General features: G+C 33.7%; 1 protein-coding gene across 2 annotated transcripts in view; it reads right to left on the bottom strand.

Moving 5' to 3' along the window:
• Nucleotides 1-18603, bottom strand: part of LOC149079100 (E3 ubiquitin-protein ligase HECW2-like) — a 40475-nt gene that overhangs the window by 16265 nt on the left and 5607 nt on the right. The window contains exons 2-12 of one of the 2 annotated variants that reach the window (XM_089241398.1): nucleotides 17150-17554; nucleotides 16883-16987; nucleotides 16639-16739; nucleotides 15051-15132; nucleotides 11150-11319; nucleotides 10558-10694; nucleotides 10323-10420; nucleotides 7866-9606; nucleotides 5330-5487; nucleotides 4113-4260; nucleotides 2717-2903 (exon numbers count right to left, since the gene is read on the bottom strand). In XM_089241398.1, coding sequence (XP_089097524.1) covers nucleotides 2717-2903; nucleotides 4113-4260; nucleotides 5330-5487; nucleotides 7866-9606; nucleotides 10323-10420; nucleotides 10558-10694; nucleotides 11150-11319; nucleotides 15051-15132; nucleotides 16639-16739; nucleotides 16883-16987; nucleotides 17150-17471 — 3249 coding nt within the window. In that variant the 5' untranslated portion in view covers nucleotides 17472-17554. Of the gene's footprint in view, nucleotides 1-2716; nucleotides 2904-4112; nucleotides 4261-5329; nucleotides 5488-7865; nucleotides 9607-10322; nucleotides 10421-10557; nucleotides 10695-11149; nucleotides 11320-15050; nucleotides 15133-16638; nucleotides 16755-16882; nucleotides 16988-17149; nucleotides 17555-18603 lie in introns of both variants that reach the window. The other variant, XM_089241397.1, reaches the window with a different exon arrangement.

Raw genomic sequence — 18603 nt, 5'->3', positions numbered from 1 at the left:
TTGGCTCTGAGTTCATCTTCTCCCGAACTCTCTCACATGTGTATACGAATTCATCGTCATGGTAAAGATCAATGAAATTTTATAAAAATAATAATAAGTGAAACACCACAAGAAACTCAAAGACCCGATTTTTTTAAAACCAATTTCTGTAGTAGAGAGGCACCTCTGTAGAACTAAGTGCCTCTGTAGTTCATTGCGGCTGTCCGTATAAACTACGGACAATCCATAGCAGTTGGCAACTCTGCAAATTAAGAATTATAGGGTAATTTTTTTTTCATTGATGTTAGGATTGTATCAACTGAACTGAGATGAAATGCACATCAGCGTATTCTGCACATGAAAGTGCATAGTTTCAAAAGTAGTTCAATTGATAACTCATTACAATACAGTTGCTGATGAAGAAGATTACTAGTTTTGGTATATCAGATATTTTCCTGATATACTTAACCCCCAGAGAAACAGTTTTCAAATCAAACTTACTTGAACAATTCACAAATGTTTAAAAAAAATTAATATACTGCTCAAAACAATTAGGGGAATATGTATTATTTGAATTTATTAAAATTCAGTTGATGATAAACTCTTGTGATACAACCCTTTGTGAATATCTAACAATATTTCTTTTGTCACTATTTTATCAATTAAAATGCTTAAAAATCACAATCAAATAAAAACTACATTTTCTCTAATTGTTTTGAGCAGAGTATTAGGTGTTTAAATGATCATTTGTGCTTTCCCAATTATATGAAAAGAATTAAATTTAAAAAAATTTTCTAATGTCTTCAGAATTCTATAAATTTGTTAATTTTTTTATTGGGAGCAACAAACAAATTTATGAAATAATACCTGCTGATTATGTTTAATAGTAAAATGTTCCACAGTTTGTATAGTTATCATTAATTTTGACCAAAGTACTCTACTGAGATTAAATATTGAAGGATATGATAAGTGAAAATTAATTTCCATTACTATTATTCTTAATATCCACTTTTACTACTTAACCGTTTGAAAATGAATGTTCCATAAACGGTACATAGTTTTTATTTGTAAAAATATCAGATAAACATTAATTCAAACATTTCTGGCTTTTTACCATTTATAGAGAAAAATACAAAGTATTTTTTTAAATAAATTTGGAAACTTCAAGATTAACGTAAACGTTATTGACAAAATTTTGAAACTAGACATTTTTTGGGAATTTTTCTTTATTTCGATAAAAATTTCCCAAAATTTCAATTTTGAAGTAGATTTAAAATTATTTTGGGTGTTTCTACCACTTAATACATCAATCTAAGTAAATAAATTAGTTTCTTTGTGCTGTTACATGTGAACAAGCTACATACATGCATTCAAAAATGCATGTTCCATTCATGGAACATTGGCCCTTCCAGAGAGCGAGATTCTAATGTGCAGTGTTCTGTTCTGATTTTCCCATTCGAACCACAGGGTGTTGTCATCATTCGACATGTGTATAGGGGCGAATTCTGGGTAAGGAATGTGCTTTCTGGGGTGGATTGTTTATATATTGGGGAATTACTTTTATTCTTACATTCTTAGAAATGCATAAAAATGTTCGTTTTTGCAAACCGAGGGATTGACAATCATAGATAGTCTTATGTTCAGCTGTGTCATACACTGTGTTACTCAACAATGTCAAAAATATATCTCACATTAGAAGAAGCTGTAGGATATCTAGATACTCTTATCAGAGGATGTGGCCAATTACCTGCTAATGAACATGGGAACATCATGGATGAAGAGGATATTGTTGAAAATGATCTAGTGACAACAGTTTCAACTGATGTATGTGGAATGGTAGATATATTTTTGCAACAACGAGGATGAGATATTAAAAACTCCCGAAGTGTGTTCTTTAAAAGATGTGAGGCAGAAAACAGGAGCAAAGTGGAAGTGCAACACTCACATGAAAATTTCAACAAAAGGCAAGGAGATTTTTGAGCAATCCGAATCCGAAAAAAAGCTGTGAATTCTATTGGAAAAAGATTTGCCATATGACCATTATAGACCATTATAGCATGTGAGATAATTCATTCAGAGTTGTGAGAAGCGGATCATATTTCCCATTTCGAATTTTAAAGACAAGTGATAATGAACCTTCTACAAACAAACAAGGGGTTAACCATTCATTCAGGTCCACGTTGTCAACTGAAAAAAAGAAGCCAGGTCATCTGATAGCCATTATATTGTGTCTGTGATGCAAAGATGGCGTACAGTTTGCCCAAAAAACGCTATGTATAAATGCTACCAATGTGGCAAACAGGTCTCCATCAAAGATGTTTTCCTTCTTTTATCATGGACATTAGAAAAAAAAATTATTTTTCTATACACACATTTTTGTGTTTAAAAAAATGGTATGTGTTGTGAATTTGTAATAGAAAATAGAAAATTTTGTATGATAACTATACTCCAGAAATAATCATCATAATATAGGTGATACCAGTTTTCGCTTCCACCTTTCCCCAAGTGTGAATGGAACATAGTGGACAACAAAGAAAAAAAAAATTTTCTTCAAATTTCAAAGTTGACCTATGTATAGGCATGTAAAAGGACCTCAAATTCCAAATTTCAAAACAATAAGTGACAGTTATAGTTCAGCCTTCAAATGGTTAATTCAAATGTTGTAATAATAGGATAAGTTATTTTTCAAATGGCATTCAACAGATCATGGGTTAATAAAAAAACAATAGATGCATACATCATTCATATGGAGAATGTTGAAAAAATCTGTTCTAGTCAGAAAACGAACTGCTGGTGATCGTAACAACAAAATCCTTTGATTTTCAGGGCTGGATGAAGAAGGCACTGCGGCGGCAGATGTGGCAGAAGTGCTACTGCTCTCTTCCTGAGGACGTGAAGTTATTGTCCGTCTTATGCTCTGGTACCTGCAAAAAATACCTCAGTAAGTATATAGAAATGATGAAAATACTTTGCAAAGCCAAATTTAGTTAATAAATTTTCCTGCATATAATCTGCGGACGAGTTTCTTAGCAGGCATTTATAATATTAATCCACGGGTGACCAACTGCTCTCTGTTCGAGGGCCAACATAATGGTCAGACGTAGTGTCGCAGGTCATGCCAGGAACAAAATTCTGGTATATAAGCCGCACCCAGTATGATTGCTTGTGGTGGCATTGCAGGCCTCAAACATATTGACGGGATCTAACTAAATGTAACTAATTAAATGAATTTTTCATTTAAGTAAATATTAATTATAAATAATTATTAACAAATTATTGTCAAGAAGTTGTTCATTTTTCTTTTCTTTCAGCAAATTATGAATGTTAATGCTCTCACCAGAGTGAAAAATGTTACTTCACAAAATATTTAAACTTAATGAAACAAAAAAAAGTAATTTGATATTTTGGAATTTGTTATTCAGAACTTTATGCAAAATGCTTTTCTAGAGATTGTTTTTTTTTTTCCGTTCTAAATAAATACTTGATTAAATATTTTTTACCAAAAGACAGCAGCACATTAGTTTTGAATTTGTATCATAAAATTAAAAAAGCAAATTTTTGAGGGAAATTTTTTTCATCAAGATTACCATCAATGATATCCGATGATTAGACAAGGAAATTTGCTACTTCCATAACTCCCACAGTAGGTTTTTAAAATCCATGTGACCTGTGTGTTTAAAAAGGTTTTGTGTTTGAGTGTTGAAAATGCAAACTGTTTTTGTCAAACCAGAAATTTTTTTTCTACATCAACCACAATTTTGTAAATTGAAACTAATATTAAAAATATAATTGTTTTTCAATTTTGTTGCGGGTCGCATGCAGCCTGCTATTGGCCACCCCTGATATAATCTATTGCCTGATACAGTTGCATCTTATCTGCAGCTTCTTTTCTAAAAGGTTGAATTTTTAAAAAAAATTATGTTAATACAAAAAATTGACATATTTTCTACAAAAATATGACGAACACTTGTATTTTAGGGATTTCATTATTAATGAATGAAATTGGCATACTCGGATGGATATGCTGCTATGAATTATACACAGGATAATTACTGTATCAAAATCAATATAATATAAATTGATATATACAATATATTGTATTGATTGAATACAATAAGCTCACAGAAAGATACCTTCGATCTAATTGTTGACGTTGCAATTCACTAGCTGCTCCTAAAGTCATCTGCTGTGATGCTGTCGTTGGTCTAGACCAAGTTGTCGTTCGATTGAGATGATCAATGTAAAATATTCGACCATGACTATCAATGCGAGCTTCCCAATCTTTGGAAAAATCATCAAAAAATGGTTTGATCAGAGGGTTCATAAAAAAAAAATACCAACAGCCAAATATAAATTGCATTATATTTCTTATAATGTGAGTATAATTGCTGAGATTCACAAAGAAAAGAGTGTAACCTTGTGTTAAATATGTTTCTGATTGTTACACTGTGTGTGATCTTGCATATATTCTCTGTAAAAAACAATTTTTGACCGATTTTCATGAAACCTTGTATATGTACTAAAGAGAATATAACTTTAGCTCTGGCTACTTATTTTCACAATTTTTTTTTAAAATATCAGAATTTAAAAAAAAAGCCAAACTATAACTTCCCTATTTGTGTCAGAACATAAGGAAAGCCATTTCATTTGCCCTAAGATGGAAGAGGACAGAACCTCCCTCCAAAAACAGGGGTTTCGCATGTATGAGGGGAGAAAATGTGAGTGGTGTCAAAAAGAGATGGTGTTCCAAGCCTTACCCTCTACCCTGAAATAGAATACAGTAGACTCAATAATTAAGCATTTTTTAGGCAGGTTTTTTCTATCATAGAAGAGAAAAACATGTCAGTGTATGTCTTTGCACAGAGGTTATTTAAATGGGTTTTTCAATGTACTTCCAGTAATCCGGCGATTTCAATAACTTGGCGCACTCTAGTCTGTTATGTGCCGGATTAACGAGAGTCTACTGAGTCTACTACAACCAGTAAAAGCCCTACTCTATCAACTGATCAATAATTGGATGTTTTGCTGGAATGAATCATGAAGCTATGAAAATGTTGAAATATTCCCCCCCCCCCCCCAATGAACACTCTTCATATGTTGTGAATTTACCACTTTTCCTGCGTATGACCATAGGAAAATTATCTATTTTTATTCTTGTATATTACATGTCTTATAACACATAAGGAGAATAAATTATAAAAACCTAGCTCCTCCTAGCTCACACAGTTATAAGTTTTATATGACACTAAGCAACTTAATTATCTACCTAAAAATATGTAAGTGTCAAAGTATTAGACGTATCATATTGAATAATTTTCTCATATATTAAAATATGCAAATTGTAGCTCACGGGGTGGTAGAGGATCATCAAGTTCTACACGCTGATAACGAATAGTTCTTTCTGGTATTGAAGGCAAACGAGTCATAGGAAAATGCTGTAATGTGGCAGACATCGGTTGCTCACCTCTGGCAGCAGAAAAATTCAGAGATGGCAAAGAAGAAAGAGATCTGAAACACACACAGAATACAATTGTTAAAATTCTTAATTGCATTACAACTAATGGATTTTTAATTTGGTTAGAAGCAAAAACGATTATTATGAAATTCAGGCAAAAATTTTATAGATATATGTATTTTATGGATACTTTGAATTTAGTGTTTATAAGGATTTTCTCTTATAAAAAAAACTAGCAATGGTAATTGTAATAATTTAAAATTAAGTAATAAAAAAATATAAAAAATTCAGCATGAATTTTAATATAAAAGTATAGTTTTTGACACAGGAGATACTTTGAGACACGCGAATAAAAGTTAATTAAGATGCTCAATCAATTAAAAAGCAAAGAGTGAAGATGGCAATATAGGATTGAATTTAGTAAAAATCATATACATATGTAACAAAATGGTACTTTTAACAGGATTTGCAACATATTACTGTATATTCTTGTGTATAAGCCGACCTCCCCACTTCAAGACCACCAAAACCGCAATAAATTGAAAACCTGTGTATGAGCCGACCCCCAAAAATCTGTGTATTTCAGAGAAAAAATCATATTTTCATGCAAAATGAACAGCTTATGGAAATTTACAATGGAAAATGATTCAAACTTTTTAATCCGTTTCTTTTAAGTCTCCAAGCTCATGGTAATACATTAGATGTGTATAGGGGGTGTGGCATTTTCGTTTTTGTCTTTATCTCTGTCATTGCCATTGTCACTTTCAAAGAGGATATCATCTTCAGGTCCGTCCATCTCATTGCTGATGCAACACTTTTTGAAGGATCAGATGATTTCAGTGGAAACAGAATTCCACGTCTCATGTAGCCATTGGCACACTAGGCCAATGTCAGGTTTCTTCAAGGCACCACTTTTTGTTTCTTCTTTATCATCGGAACTCATCCATTTGATACACAAATTACTCAAATAGTATTTGCGAGGCTTGTTTATGCTCACATCTAAAGGCTGTACAATCAACGTTGGCCCACCTAGTATCAAAGCCAATGATGTTTTCGATTTCTTTGCCTCGGCTTTAACATTATCGGTTCGATAATGTCAAAGCCGAGGCAAAGAAATCGAAAACATCATTGGCTTTGATACCAGGTGGGCCAACGTCGATTGTACAGCCTTTAGTGGGGGTTTGAACATAACCCCATACCAATAATTCCGGTTTTTTGAACACTGCTACAAAAATGACTACTGATTGAAGGGAGCAATATTTTCTCATCAAAAACTGACCAGGGTATAAGCCGACCTTCCCTCCCCTTGAGATACAAATTTTTCCACAAAAAACTCGGCTTATACACGAGTACATACGGTATATCCAAATTTTCTGGTCAACTACAAAGCTTTTCTGAGCTTACAATTTTTAATAAGTAAACATTTAAATAAATGATACTTTGGCTAATGAAGATAATTCATTTCAGAATCACATTTGTTAGCCCAAATCTTCATTAGCTGAAATGCGATTTCACATAGGTTTTTATGGAAAATCGTTTAATTCATTCCAAAATTTGAAGTTTTATAAAATACAAGAAAGCACTGTAAAAAACACAAGTACTGATTGATCACATCACAACTGTGGATGAAGGAGAATTTAAAGGAAGATGAAAAACTAAACATATTTTTATTTTACACTATGCAGTCAGCTTTGTGAGCCGTAGTGAAAAACAAAGTGCATGATTTGGGTGTGCTATGTGACAGCAAGCTCATTTCTCTCTCACTCACATTCAGATTGAAAATATAAGCTCCTAAAATGTCAAGACTTCAGTTTGGTATTAAGAATCTTACAGTATTCACTGAAATCGTTCAAGTCTGAGGCTTTTTTAAAATGCATTTCCCTCTTAGCTTAATCATTCATGTCACATAAACCAGCTCAAAATCTTTTTGAACGAGAATGAGAGGTGTATCTGGAAAGCGATTACAAAGAGGAAATAAATTAACTTTGCTCAAGTAACAGTTACTCATTGGATTCATTTTGATTGCCACAAAAATTTAGCTCACAAAGTGGCTGTTTTATGTTAGCATGTGCATACATATCAACTAAAATGTATGCTAGTTGAATCTGTATTCATTAGCTGAGGCAGAAAAACATGTTGAAAAAATCTATGGCATCGGCGCCGACATGTGTGGGAAAAGAAAGCCACTTCCTCAGAGCGATGATTGATGTACGCGCTCAAAGCACCATCATGTGATTATTCAAATTTTCAAATGTACAAAATAAACCATTTTTCTTCTTACTTACATTCCCATATTAAAGAATCCTAAAGAATGTATTTACATTACAATTTATTTCCTTCGTTTCATTTGAAACGTTAACCAGAATGCTAAAATGAATGGATAAAAATATAAATTACCAATATTATGAACTAAAGATGCAATCAGAATTACCCTAATGAATTCCTCCTCTGAACAAGACCAGACACAGGTCTACTTGCAATGAGATGGCCTGATGAACCTGGTAAAGACACTGGCGTGGTTGCAGAACTCTCTCGTTCATCAGAAAAAGGAGACCTTGCTGGAGATGTACCGTCTTCGGAAGTTTCATCAGTGGGGCTAGCTGTGCTTAAATCACTTGCAGGACTAACTATCAGTCCAGGGGATATAGGAGTTTGAACACTGTCTGGTGTTGAAAGCAAGCTCAAAGAGCTGGTGCTGCAATGAATGCCAGATGCCAAAGGCATGCCCGATGCAGCTCGACTAGGGAAAGATGGTTCCCTGAGAGTTGTTTCTGGGTATGCATGCGCATTTTCTGCCTCTGCCGAGTCAGACTCGGATCCATATGATCCATTCCTTACAGCACCATCATGTTCATCAAGAGGTTCTTCATTCTCACTGGCGCTCAATGTCTGCGAAGAAGGGCTACTACAAGGAGGAGTACTCATATCAGGCACACAAGTTCCATAACTTCCTGGAACTTCATCACAATCCAATGGCAAATGGTCATTTTCAGAAGCAGCCCCACTTCTGGAGTTGCTATATCGAGTCACCAAATCACTGGCATCACTCAAACACAGATAGGTTTCATGATCCAGATCAGATGAATTGAACGTGCTCATGTTACGGCCAATTTCAGAATAATCTAAATTTGGTCTATCATCACTCTCTAAGCTCACAGCTTCACTTATATTTTCTAATGAAGGCACACCCTCCTGTATCGAGTCATGCTCAGGAGTAGCAAGTGGAGCTGTTCTCATTGCACCAGAATAAGAAGTATCACCTTGGCATGCAATAAATCCATCCATGGCTTGACTAACAACAGGGAGGGCAGCTGGCCTTGGAGCACCACTAGATGTTCTTTGTGGCAGTGCTGGTGGCAAAGGACTAGAATCATGAAAAGAAGGCATGGATGCTGATGATGGAACATTAGTGCAATTTTCCTGACAGGGTGTGGCATCATCACTCTCAACTACACCATCTTGTTCATCTGTATCAACAATTTCTAAAAGAAAACTGTCTTCCGGTTTGGCATGTTTAGGTTTGTGTAGAGATGGTTGACTTGTCTCAGAAGAATCCATCGCGCCACTAGATGAACTGTCCTGTGATGATGATCCCTGCCCAACATTGAATGCTTTACTTCTCTCTAGTGGCCTATGGCTTTTTGACAATTTTTGCTTAGGTGGTAATGGAGGAGGCATGTCAGCTTCCTTCATAGGAATTGGACTAGGTGGCGGTGGGGGTGCTGCACTAGGTGGCATTTCAATAGGGTTTTGCAAAACATACTCCATATTAGTGAAAGCTGAACTTGATGAGCTTGTTGCACTAGTCCCATTAAATGAAGTTGAAACGCTTGTAGTAGGTGCAATTGACAGGCGTGTAACCGAAGCCTGTGATGCTCTGCGTATAGGAGGAACAGCAGCTGTGATGCTATTGATACTCTGGTCAGAGCCAGATCGCACGCTGCGAGGAGCACTATCACGGCGCACTGGTTCAGATGCACGTGACCCAGCAGCTGAATGGTTGCTGTTACCACTATTGCTGGATGATACGTTACCATTAATAACAGCAGGTCTACTGTTCAGTTCTATATGCTGTGGTGTATTTGGGACGGAAGAACCAGATATCTGTGCATCAGTTAAATCTGTGGCATAGATTGGATTGTGGACTTGTCGTATATTTGTCCAAGGATCCACTAAATGAAAGATAACAAATTCAAAATTTCTTTTAAATGCATAAATATGATGGTTTATATGCATGCTTGGATTAATCTAAGATCTATATGTAATACATATAATTTATCTTGTGATGCAAAAATTCATATATAATTGTTAATTTTAATGTCACAGAGAAAAAAATTCTCTGAAACACAACAAATCAATTTTAATGGTTTCCACAGTGCATTGAAAATTTTTTGCTAGAAGCGAAATACACCATAATTTTGTTTTGATATTCTAACATAAAATCTTTTGTGTCATTTCCCACAAAAACAATCTATACTGTACAAGAAAATCTCAATTATTCTGGAGCACTACAAGTAGATCTTTACAATTCTGAGGGACATTTAACTTCAGGAATAAGTATTTGATATGACATTTATTAAATATAGTACCAAATAAAAATAAACATTATTTTAACAACATAACATTATTATTTTAAATATTACAATAATTAACATTATTTTAATATTTAAACATTATTTTAACTTAACCAGTAATGATGAAGAAAATGGTTTTAAAGAATATCTATCCAAAAAAAAAAAAACCTAAAAAAATTGTTTAGGAAACACATCAAGTGAATAAAGATCTAGAAATTTAACATTTAAAAGTGTCTTTTAACTGCAGTTTATTAAGTGCAGAAATATTTATAAGTGTAAAAACAATTATATAAAATATGATTGGGAGTCTTTACCTGGTCCATTTTCCAAGCTAAAAGTAAAAAAAAGTTGCCCAGTTACATGATCTGATGGATTCTTGTTGCAAAGACCAAAGCTAAATTCTACTGGCACCCTATGTAAGAGAAACAAAAATAAAAATTTACGAAAAGTATTTGCAGTAGTTTCAAACATAAGTGAGACATATATTGATTATATATATATATTACAGAGAATAGCATTCGTAGGTATTTGAAAGGAAAACAAACTTACCCACTACACTGATCCAGCAGTTGACTGACTAGCACTGTGAATTTTCCGAGGAAACGACTGATAATGGGTCTGCTTTTAGAAAACTTGTCTTTGACTTCAAAATCCAAGATATCAGATGGATAGGCAACAAACTCATACTATGTGATACAACGAGATGAAAAGGACTCAATATTTCAATGTGGCTTATGATTATAACTGTTTCAATGATTCATTTTATGCAAAATAGTTATTTATGTAAAGAATATAGGAAAACAGATTAAACATGGTTTTACATAAACCACTCTCTATACCAGAGAGAAACTCCTTTAATCATAGATGATTTTTTTAGAATTATTACCACATTGCATTGCCTTTACTGTTTAAGCATCAAAGTATCTTAGCCTTAATTTGTTTTACATTCTTTTTGCTTAATTTAAAAAAAAAAGTTTCAGCAATTACTTTAAAAACCATCAGAATTCAAAATAAGCTCCCTGATTTTATACTAGAAACTAAAACTGAATCAAATAATTAGTGTTATAACAATAAGTAGCATGATTATTATTTTTTTAATTTGGTTTTCATTTTCACAAAAGAGGGGAGAAAGATAAATCACCTCTCCTGGCCAAGTTGGATGTGTTGTTGATTCTGCAGGAATCGTTCTGCACAACTGACCATAATGAGATATAGATAAAACACCTTCTCCTGTGCCAGGCTTGACAGCTATTTTCACATAGGGGTCAGGATTGAAAAACATACCCCGTTTCAAATTCCTAGCGCGCAGATCTAGAACAGAGGAAGATAACAATGAAACACTCATTCAAATAAAATCTGCAACTGTAAATGCTTTTGTAGTTCTCTTTGAAATCACTGCTACTAATGAAGAACAGAATTGGGTTTTTACCAGGACATGGTAAAAACTAGGTATTTACTGGTAAATACTGTGGTAGAAACTGTAAAAACGCATTGATCATTAATATGCGGAGTAACAGTTGTTTTCTTAACTAATGATTAATAATTGTTTAAAAAAATAATTATTATTATAAAAAGATTCAAATAAAATAAAGCCTTAATTGAAAAAAGAAAAATAAGAATTGTTGAAACAGAACCTGTTGTTACACGATCAGTTTGAGTCGCAACACACTTTGAATTAGGTTGATGTAAAATCCTTTTTTTTTAATTTGCCACCTCTTTGTATGCATAAATTCTAACTAGCATTTTGTACAATTTATAACTTAAACATACTACAATGAAAAGCCTATATAGTGATAATTAAAAGGGCCAAAGAAACATATTGTTATAAGGGAGTTATCATTAGAAATAGAGTATATCAACACTATGAATCAGGAGCAGATAGTAATATCGATGAGAGGAGATCATTATATAAGATTATTGTATAGTGTAGCCTCGCTACAACGATACTCGATATAATGATAAATTCCTCTACAACGATATTTTTTCTCGGTCCGCAGAGTATTGCTATATCAAAGTTTCACTGTATATTACTTTTAGTATAGAGATAGAGAGCCTATTGCCTACAATTTCTTTTATTATTGGTTAATATGGGTGTCACTTAATTTTTTTTTTACAAACAAATTTTAATTATGATAAATGATGTAATCAAGATTTTGGTTCTTTTCCCCCTTTTTATTATCACTAAGAGCTTGTACAATTATTTTTTATGTGTCCATTTATCAGAGGCGTTATTTATGGAGGAGGGGACCCCTAGTAAGTGGTCTGTAGCAAAGGCTGGTGTAATTTTATGGTCTAAAACATCAAATTGAAACAGAAAGGTGGCAAAATTCTAATAGCAGGCAACAAAGTAATAAACCAGCCTTTGCTATTTATGAACAGATACTTTTACTAGAATTTATAGGGTGTATACTTTTCTCTTTTAATCCATAAGCATATGATAACAGTATGAGACTATGTATATGCCAGGGCTTGACAAATTAAAAAATATTTGTGCTAGCCAAATTGTTCAGGAGATAAGCATAATTTTTTTCTCAAGAGAAATGGTCCTAAACAGTGTTTCTTTCGACTTTTACAGATATACAGTCGCGCGCCCCCCCCCTCCATTTGCGGTTTCCATATTCGCGGGTTTTTTTTCCAACACAGAAATCGTCATTGATGTGTTTTGTTTACAAAATTTGAGTTGTGCGTGTTTAAGATGGCTCTCTAAAGACATTACTGTCACCACTAGAGCCGTGGCAGCTCCCAAGAGAAAAACAGTCATCTCGGGTTGGATTAACATTTGGCCACAATGTGCGCTAAAGTACATAACCATTTCTACAGAGCCAGCTAAAGAGACTATAAAAGACTGTGCAAAACAGGTGGGGGGGGGGGGAGAAGGGTTCAATGATATGGATGTAAAAGAAGTCGAACAGCTAATTAATAGCAATTCAAAGGTGCTGACGAGAAGAAATTAATGCAGTTGAATGCTCCTGAAACTGAAGCGGTACCAGATGAAGAAGATCAAGATGTGGAAGACAAGTTCACACCATGAGTAACATAGCGGAAGGGCTTTACAAGTTCAAATCAGCGATAGATTGTTTTCATGACAGAGCCCTCTGTGGTACGCTCTTCACGTGTACAAAAATTGGTAGAGGAAGCCTTGTCAACATACACTAACATACTTGATGATATGAAGAAGAAACGGCAAACAGAAATCACAATGATCTCTCAGAAAAAATCGCCAATAATCGTGCGCCCTCTTTTACATTCCCTTATACCTCTGCGTTACCCTGCTCTCCTCATGCTGTTCAATAAACGAGATATACAAGAAAAAACTATGGTTTCTGTTATTCGCGGATTTCCCTTATTTGCGGTCACTTCCGGAATGTAACCCGCGCGAATACAAGGGGCCGCCGACTGTATATATATATCCCCTTCCTTTGCCATGAAATCAGAAAATTTTGTGTCATTCATAGACTTCAATTGAATAATTACATAAAGAAAAGTTCAGCTAATGCAGATTTTTCTAGTCACCATGGCAACCTGGCACCCAGGATTAGTCAAGCCCTGCTTTATGGCAAGAAAATTTATAAGAATAAGATCGAATGATACACTTTAATATGCATGCTATTAAGAATATAATAATTTTAGTAGTCTGTATTTGCACAACATTGTGTCAAAATTATGAATTTCTTTAAGAAAAATGCGAAAAGGATATAATTTTTTTTTTTAAATAACGGCAGAAACAGTGCTTTTTTCCCCTGAAGGTGGTAAAAACCATGGGTTTTTCTCTAGATGGTAAGAACCGCAAGAAAAACATGTTTTTACTAGGATGGTAAAAACTATCAACGTTAAATACTGTGCCAACCCTGGATGAAGAAAATGCTTTAAAAATCTAGCTAATACTTAAGTTATGAATTCAGATAGCTGAGAACAATTCATAATTCTGCCAATAAGAATATATTTCTACTGATTAGACTGTATTATCACAAAAAGACTTGCAAAAAAATCTGCACCAATCTGTTTTTATGCCATCTGTTGAACGGGACAAAAAGATGGCAACAATTATGCAATGCTCATTAAGCTATTTATACATTGCTTTTGATAAGGAACTCTAAAGATAGAGATATTGTGGATTCACTCATCTCTGCAAAAATATCTTAATAGAAAGATTTATTATTGTAAAGACTATTACTACCTGCCTCCGTTACTGAACTTAGCCCCAACTCAATATTCAACCACTTTCAACCCATACACATATCTAACCAGGGCCGCAATTAGACGCTTGATCATCCGGGGCAAGCGTGCATTTTGACACCCCCCTTGTAATGTTGAAGGAGAGGCTTCAGAATGAAATTTGCACCCCCTCGGGTCTAACACCCTGGACACGAGACCTACCTGCACCCACTAGTTGCGACCCTGTATATATCTCACCATAAACCTTACTTTTCAAAATCCCCTATGGACTTTTTCATATTGACACCTCCAATATTCTAGCCCAACCTTCACACTTTTCCAATAGAATTAACCATGCCCAAAAATTGAAACTCATCTTTGCATCCACAGCCAGTTTCAAATATAGTTTTTTTATTCGAACAATAATAGATTGGAACAACCTCCCATCAAACATTATTGACTGTACAACAGTTTCCAATTTTATTTGTAACATCAACCATCTCTTCTGTGAAATTTCCCCATCACATTCCCTTGTATAGACCTTGGCCAAACAATATTGAATAAATGAACAAATAAATATAAAGGAGCTTAAAACAAGACTGAAAGCGATCAAAGATTTATTGCTGTAAACCAGTGACTTTGTAATGAAATTTTATTAATATATGCATGATGCATAAGTACTTTCAAGCCTAATGTAGTAAGAAAGAATGTGATAAATCAAAGAATAATCATTTAAAATAAATCCTGCAAATAAATTTTTTCTGACCCCCAAAACATTGTTATAAAATGTTAAATTTGCCGCTCATTGAGTGAAATAAATAAAATATCTAGAATATACATAAAAATAAAAATTTCCAAGCTAATGGTTGATGAGGAAAAAACATTACTTGACAAGATGAATTTGACCATTTCTACTGGGTATTGTTGAGAAGAGTAACCCACCATCACATCTTCGGCTCTATGGCCATTCTGCAATAATAATGACAATACAATTATTAATATTTTTATGTCATGACTGATATAAGAATAAGCATTCGATACATTAATATTACAGATGGGATGAATATCTGGCTGCTATTCGGTATTCGGTTTGGTCGAATAGTGCTTAGGTATTTGGTAGAATATCTGTGTAAATCTAAACACCAAAAACTAATTAAAAATATATATATTAATTGGAATTTTTCCCATAAATTAAAAATTTACTGATATTTTATTGTGGTCTATACCTACCCTTTTCTGTGAAAGAGGTTATGTCAGTGAATTTCTAGGATAAAAAAAACAGGAAACTGAAAATAGTATCCTACTGCAATAAGGTAGAAGTGAGCATGAATTATATACACATGTTTACTAACTGAAGGATGTATCTAGACAAGACACGTATTGAGATACTGAAAGAGGAAAAAGGGGCAAAAAACAGCTTAAGACAAAAAATAAGTAAAAATGATGCCTTGCTAGTTGATAACAAATAATTGTTGACATTTTTTTTTAATTTGATGTAAAATTGCAACTAAAAATGCTAAAATATATTCTGTAAATAATATTGAAATACAATGTATCGTTAAATTTTATTGTCAATATCATGGCAATAAAACCTTTCAATTACAAATTTTTTAATATTTAAATAAAAAATTGCATAACTAGAATTCATTATTAATCATTTAAAATTACCAATAATTTTATTTTCAATTAAAAATACCAATTTTCTTCATAACTGTTATGAATTTCAAGATAACTGATATTTGGCCAAAACATTAGATGAATATTTGATATTCAGTTACTTGGCCAAATCCAATTAATTTTATGTTCCATGCCTAATTAACATTGGTTTTCACAGTGTCTTATGAGCCAGAGTCTGGAGACAGTCTGAACAGAAATATAGAAAACAATGTGACACCAGCAAATACAGTGAAACCTGTCTAAGATGGGCACTGTATGAGACGAAAACCTGTCTTAAACAGAATCAAAATATAGTCTGTTCAATGATTAATGCTTTTATTTGCACCTTTGTAAAGTGGAAATCTGTCTAAAATGAAATATTATTTCAGTCTAGTGACGTTCCGTTTCATACAGGTTTCACTGTACTAATAAATTTATATGTCCCACAAATGACTTCCTACAGGCCTTTCAAAGAACAATTGCTTTGAGAGGTTGGAAATGTTGAATCAAAATACACGGAGATCACAACCAAGCAGCCAACAAAGTTCAACAGTTCAGAAAGAATATTTTTTCCACATCACTGCATAAAAAAAATTTACTGGATTCATATAGCGGAACGCATTCTCCCAGAATGCTACAAATTAACCTCTGTTAAAATAATTCATATAAATTGTTCACAACAAAAACATTCCCATTAATAAAATATGCCTTAGGATATATATAAGTACAATTTGACAATTATTAAAACTGGGAAAAACTGGTGTTCAACATCATTAATCTTGATATTATGAAAAAAAAAAAAGAAATATCGTACATTACCTGTATTCCTTGCTGTAATTTTTTGACCGTAAGAACCGAACTGACTGCACGCAAAACACCTGAATTGCCATGATAGTATTTGAAACAAACATATGTTACATCTGTAAAACAAAACACTGCATGAGAGAGAGAAAAAAAAGTTTATATGAGTAAAATAACACTTAATGGTCAGTGAACAAACAATAAATTTACAAAATAATAATGTATTAAGATGTTTAGCACACATATAACAACACATAATCACCTTCTGTGAATAAATTTTCGTCAATTTTCCATGCAATTTGACCCTTTGAATTTCCAGAGAGACAACGTTTCTTGCATTCTAAGAAACAGTTGGGGTCCGTTTCATCTATAAAACATGAGTGAAAAACTTTTTATATTAATCATGAACTTCATAAACATTCTGCATCTCTGAATTACCAATCAAAGCCATTAAAAATTTCATTTGTAAATAAATAAAAGACTGAGAAAGCCCCCAATTTTAATAATTCCAAATGTTTAAAAAACGAACCTGTTTTATATAATCCAATCCAATCAGATGGAGATACCTCTTCTTTTATATCCCAAAGAACATATAATGGGTCATCGGAATTCAAAAAGTATTCAGTTCTGGATACGTTAATACTTGATCTGGACAATATACACAGAGGCCTTCTTACTGGAGCTGGGGGTGGTGCAGATACAGTGGAAGGAAAGCTGGTGGGAGAAGAAACAGTGCGTTGCGGTGGAGGTGGTGGCGGTTCCTCGTCACTGTCGCTCCGGGCGGGAGAGGCAGATGGAGGGTGACCCAACCTCAGTACGGGATGGGGTCCACTCGGATGCTCAGCAAGCATTGAAATGCAGCCTCGAAGGAAAAAAGTTAGGCAGCACTGCAGTTCCCTAACCCCATTTGGCTATTGGGTTTGTTTCACATGGTCTATGAAAAAAGGAAAATACAATTTTGTTCAGATATAATAATTTGTTTATTTATACCCAAGAAAAACGTAGGCATACATAAGCATAGAAAATCATACAAGGACCCACTATGTAATCATAACACTGAGCATCATTTTGCACTGTTATCAGAACTTTGATATTTGATGATACAACTTTCATCTCAAGTTAATATATTTGGCTAAAAATACGTACTGTCCTTTTATACACAATACTTCCAGTCAGGGCCGTAACTAGGATTTTTGCCGCCCCACACAACTTTAAAATGCGATAATTTTATAATGGTGTTCTTTGTTCCCACCTAAAATTGCCGCCCCAAAATTTTTCTGCCCGTGGCAGTTGACACCCCTCTCTAGTTATGGCCCTGCTTCCAGTCACTGATTATAAAAAGTGTTCGAAGCTAAAGCATAATACAGGTGAATCTTGTTATAACTCCAAGAGAGACCGGAGAAATCACTTCATTATAAAGGAATTCCAGGTCTCTGCATTTTTCCTATGTAAACCTATGTAAACTTATTTGAAAAATTAGAAAGGTGTTCGTTAAAATGAAAATTTCCTTATAACGGTATTTGTTAAAACAGGATTAGACTAATAATAAGTTGAAATTTCAGTTCAAAAAAAGAAAATGAGAATATTTAATATCATTTTTCCATTTTTCATAAAAAAATAAAATAACTAATACGAGGGGGGGGGGGTAGTAAAGTATACAAGATGTTTTTAAACCTGAAATTTTCTTAAAAGAATACCAACATTCTGTGATAAAGCTGTCGCTAACATAGCTGCAAGAACTAAAAATTAACTTTTAAAGCTAATTCAATAATTTTGCTGTCATTTCTTAACAAACATTTTTTATTCCTCACTTTTTGAGTAATGATAAGTGATTGAGAAGTTGGAATACATTCTATAATTTGCCTAAAGCAGGTGTTTCTTGAAGGGGGTTGGTCATATCTTTCTTCCAAAAAGGGCCAGGCTCATGAATGAATTAGTGGGGCTTGAAGTAGCTATGAATATAATATAAAAAAAAACTCATCA

Source organism: Pholcus phalangioides, unplaced genomic scaffold (genome assembly GCF_987345545.1).
Source record: "Pholcus phalangioides strain wild (caught in Gottingen) unplaced genomic scaffold, Ppha-v1.0 ptg000013l_1, whole genome shotgun sequence".
Classification (NCBI taxonomy): domain Eukaryota; kingdom Metazoa; phylum Arthropoda; class Arachnida; order Araneae; family Pholcidae; genus Pholcus; species Pholcus phalangioides.
This window is presented reverse-complemented; position numbering and strand designations above follow the sequence as displayed.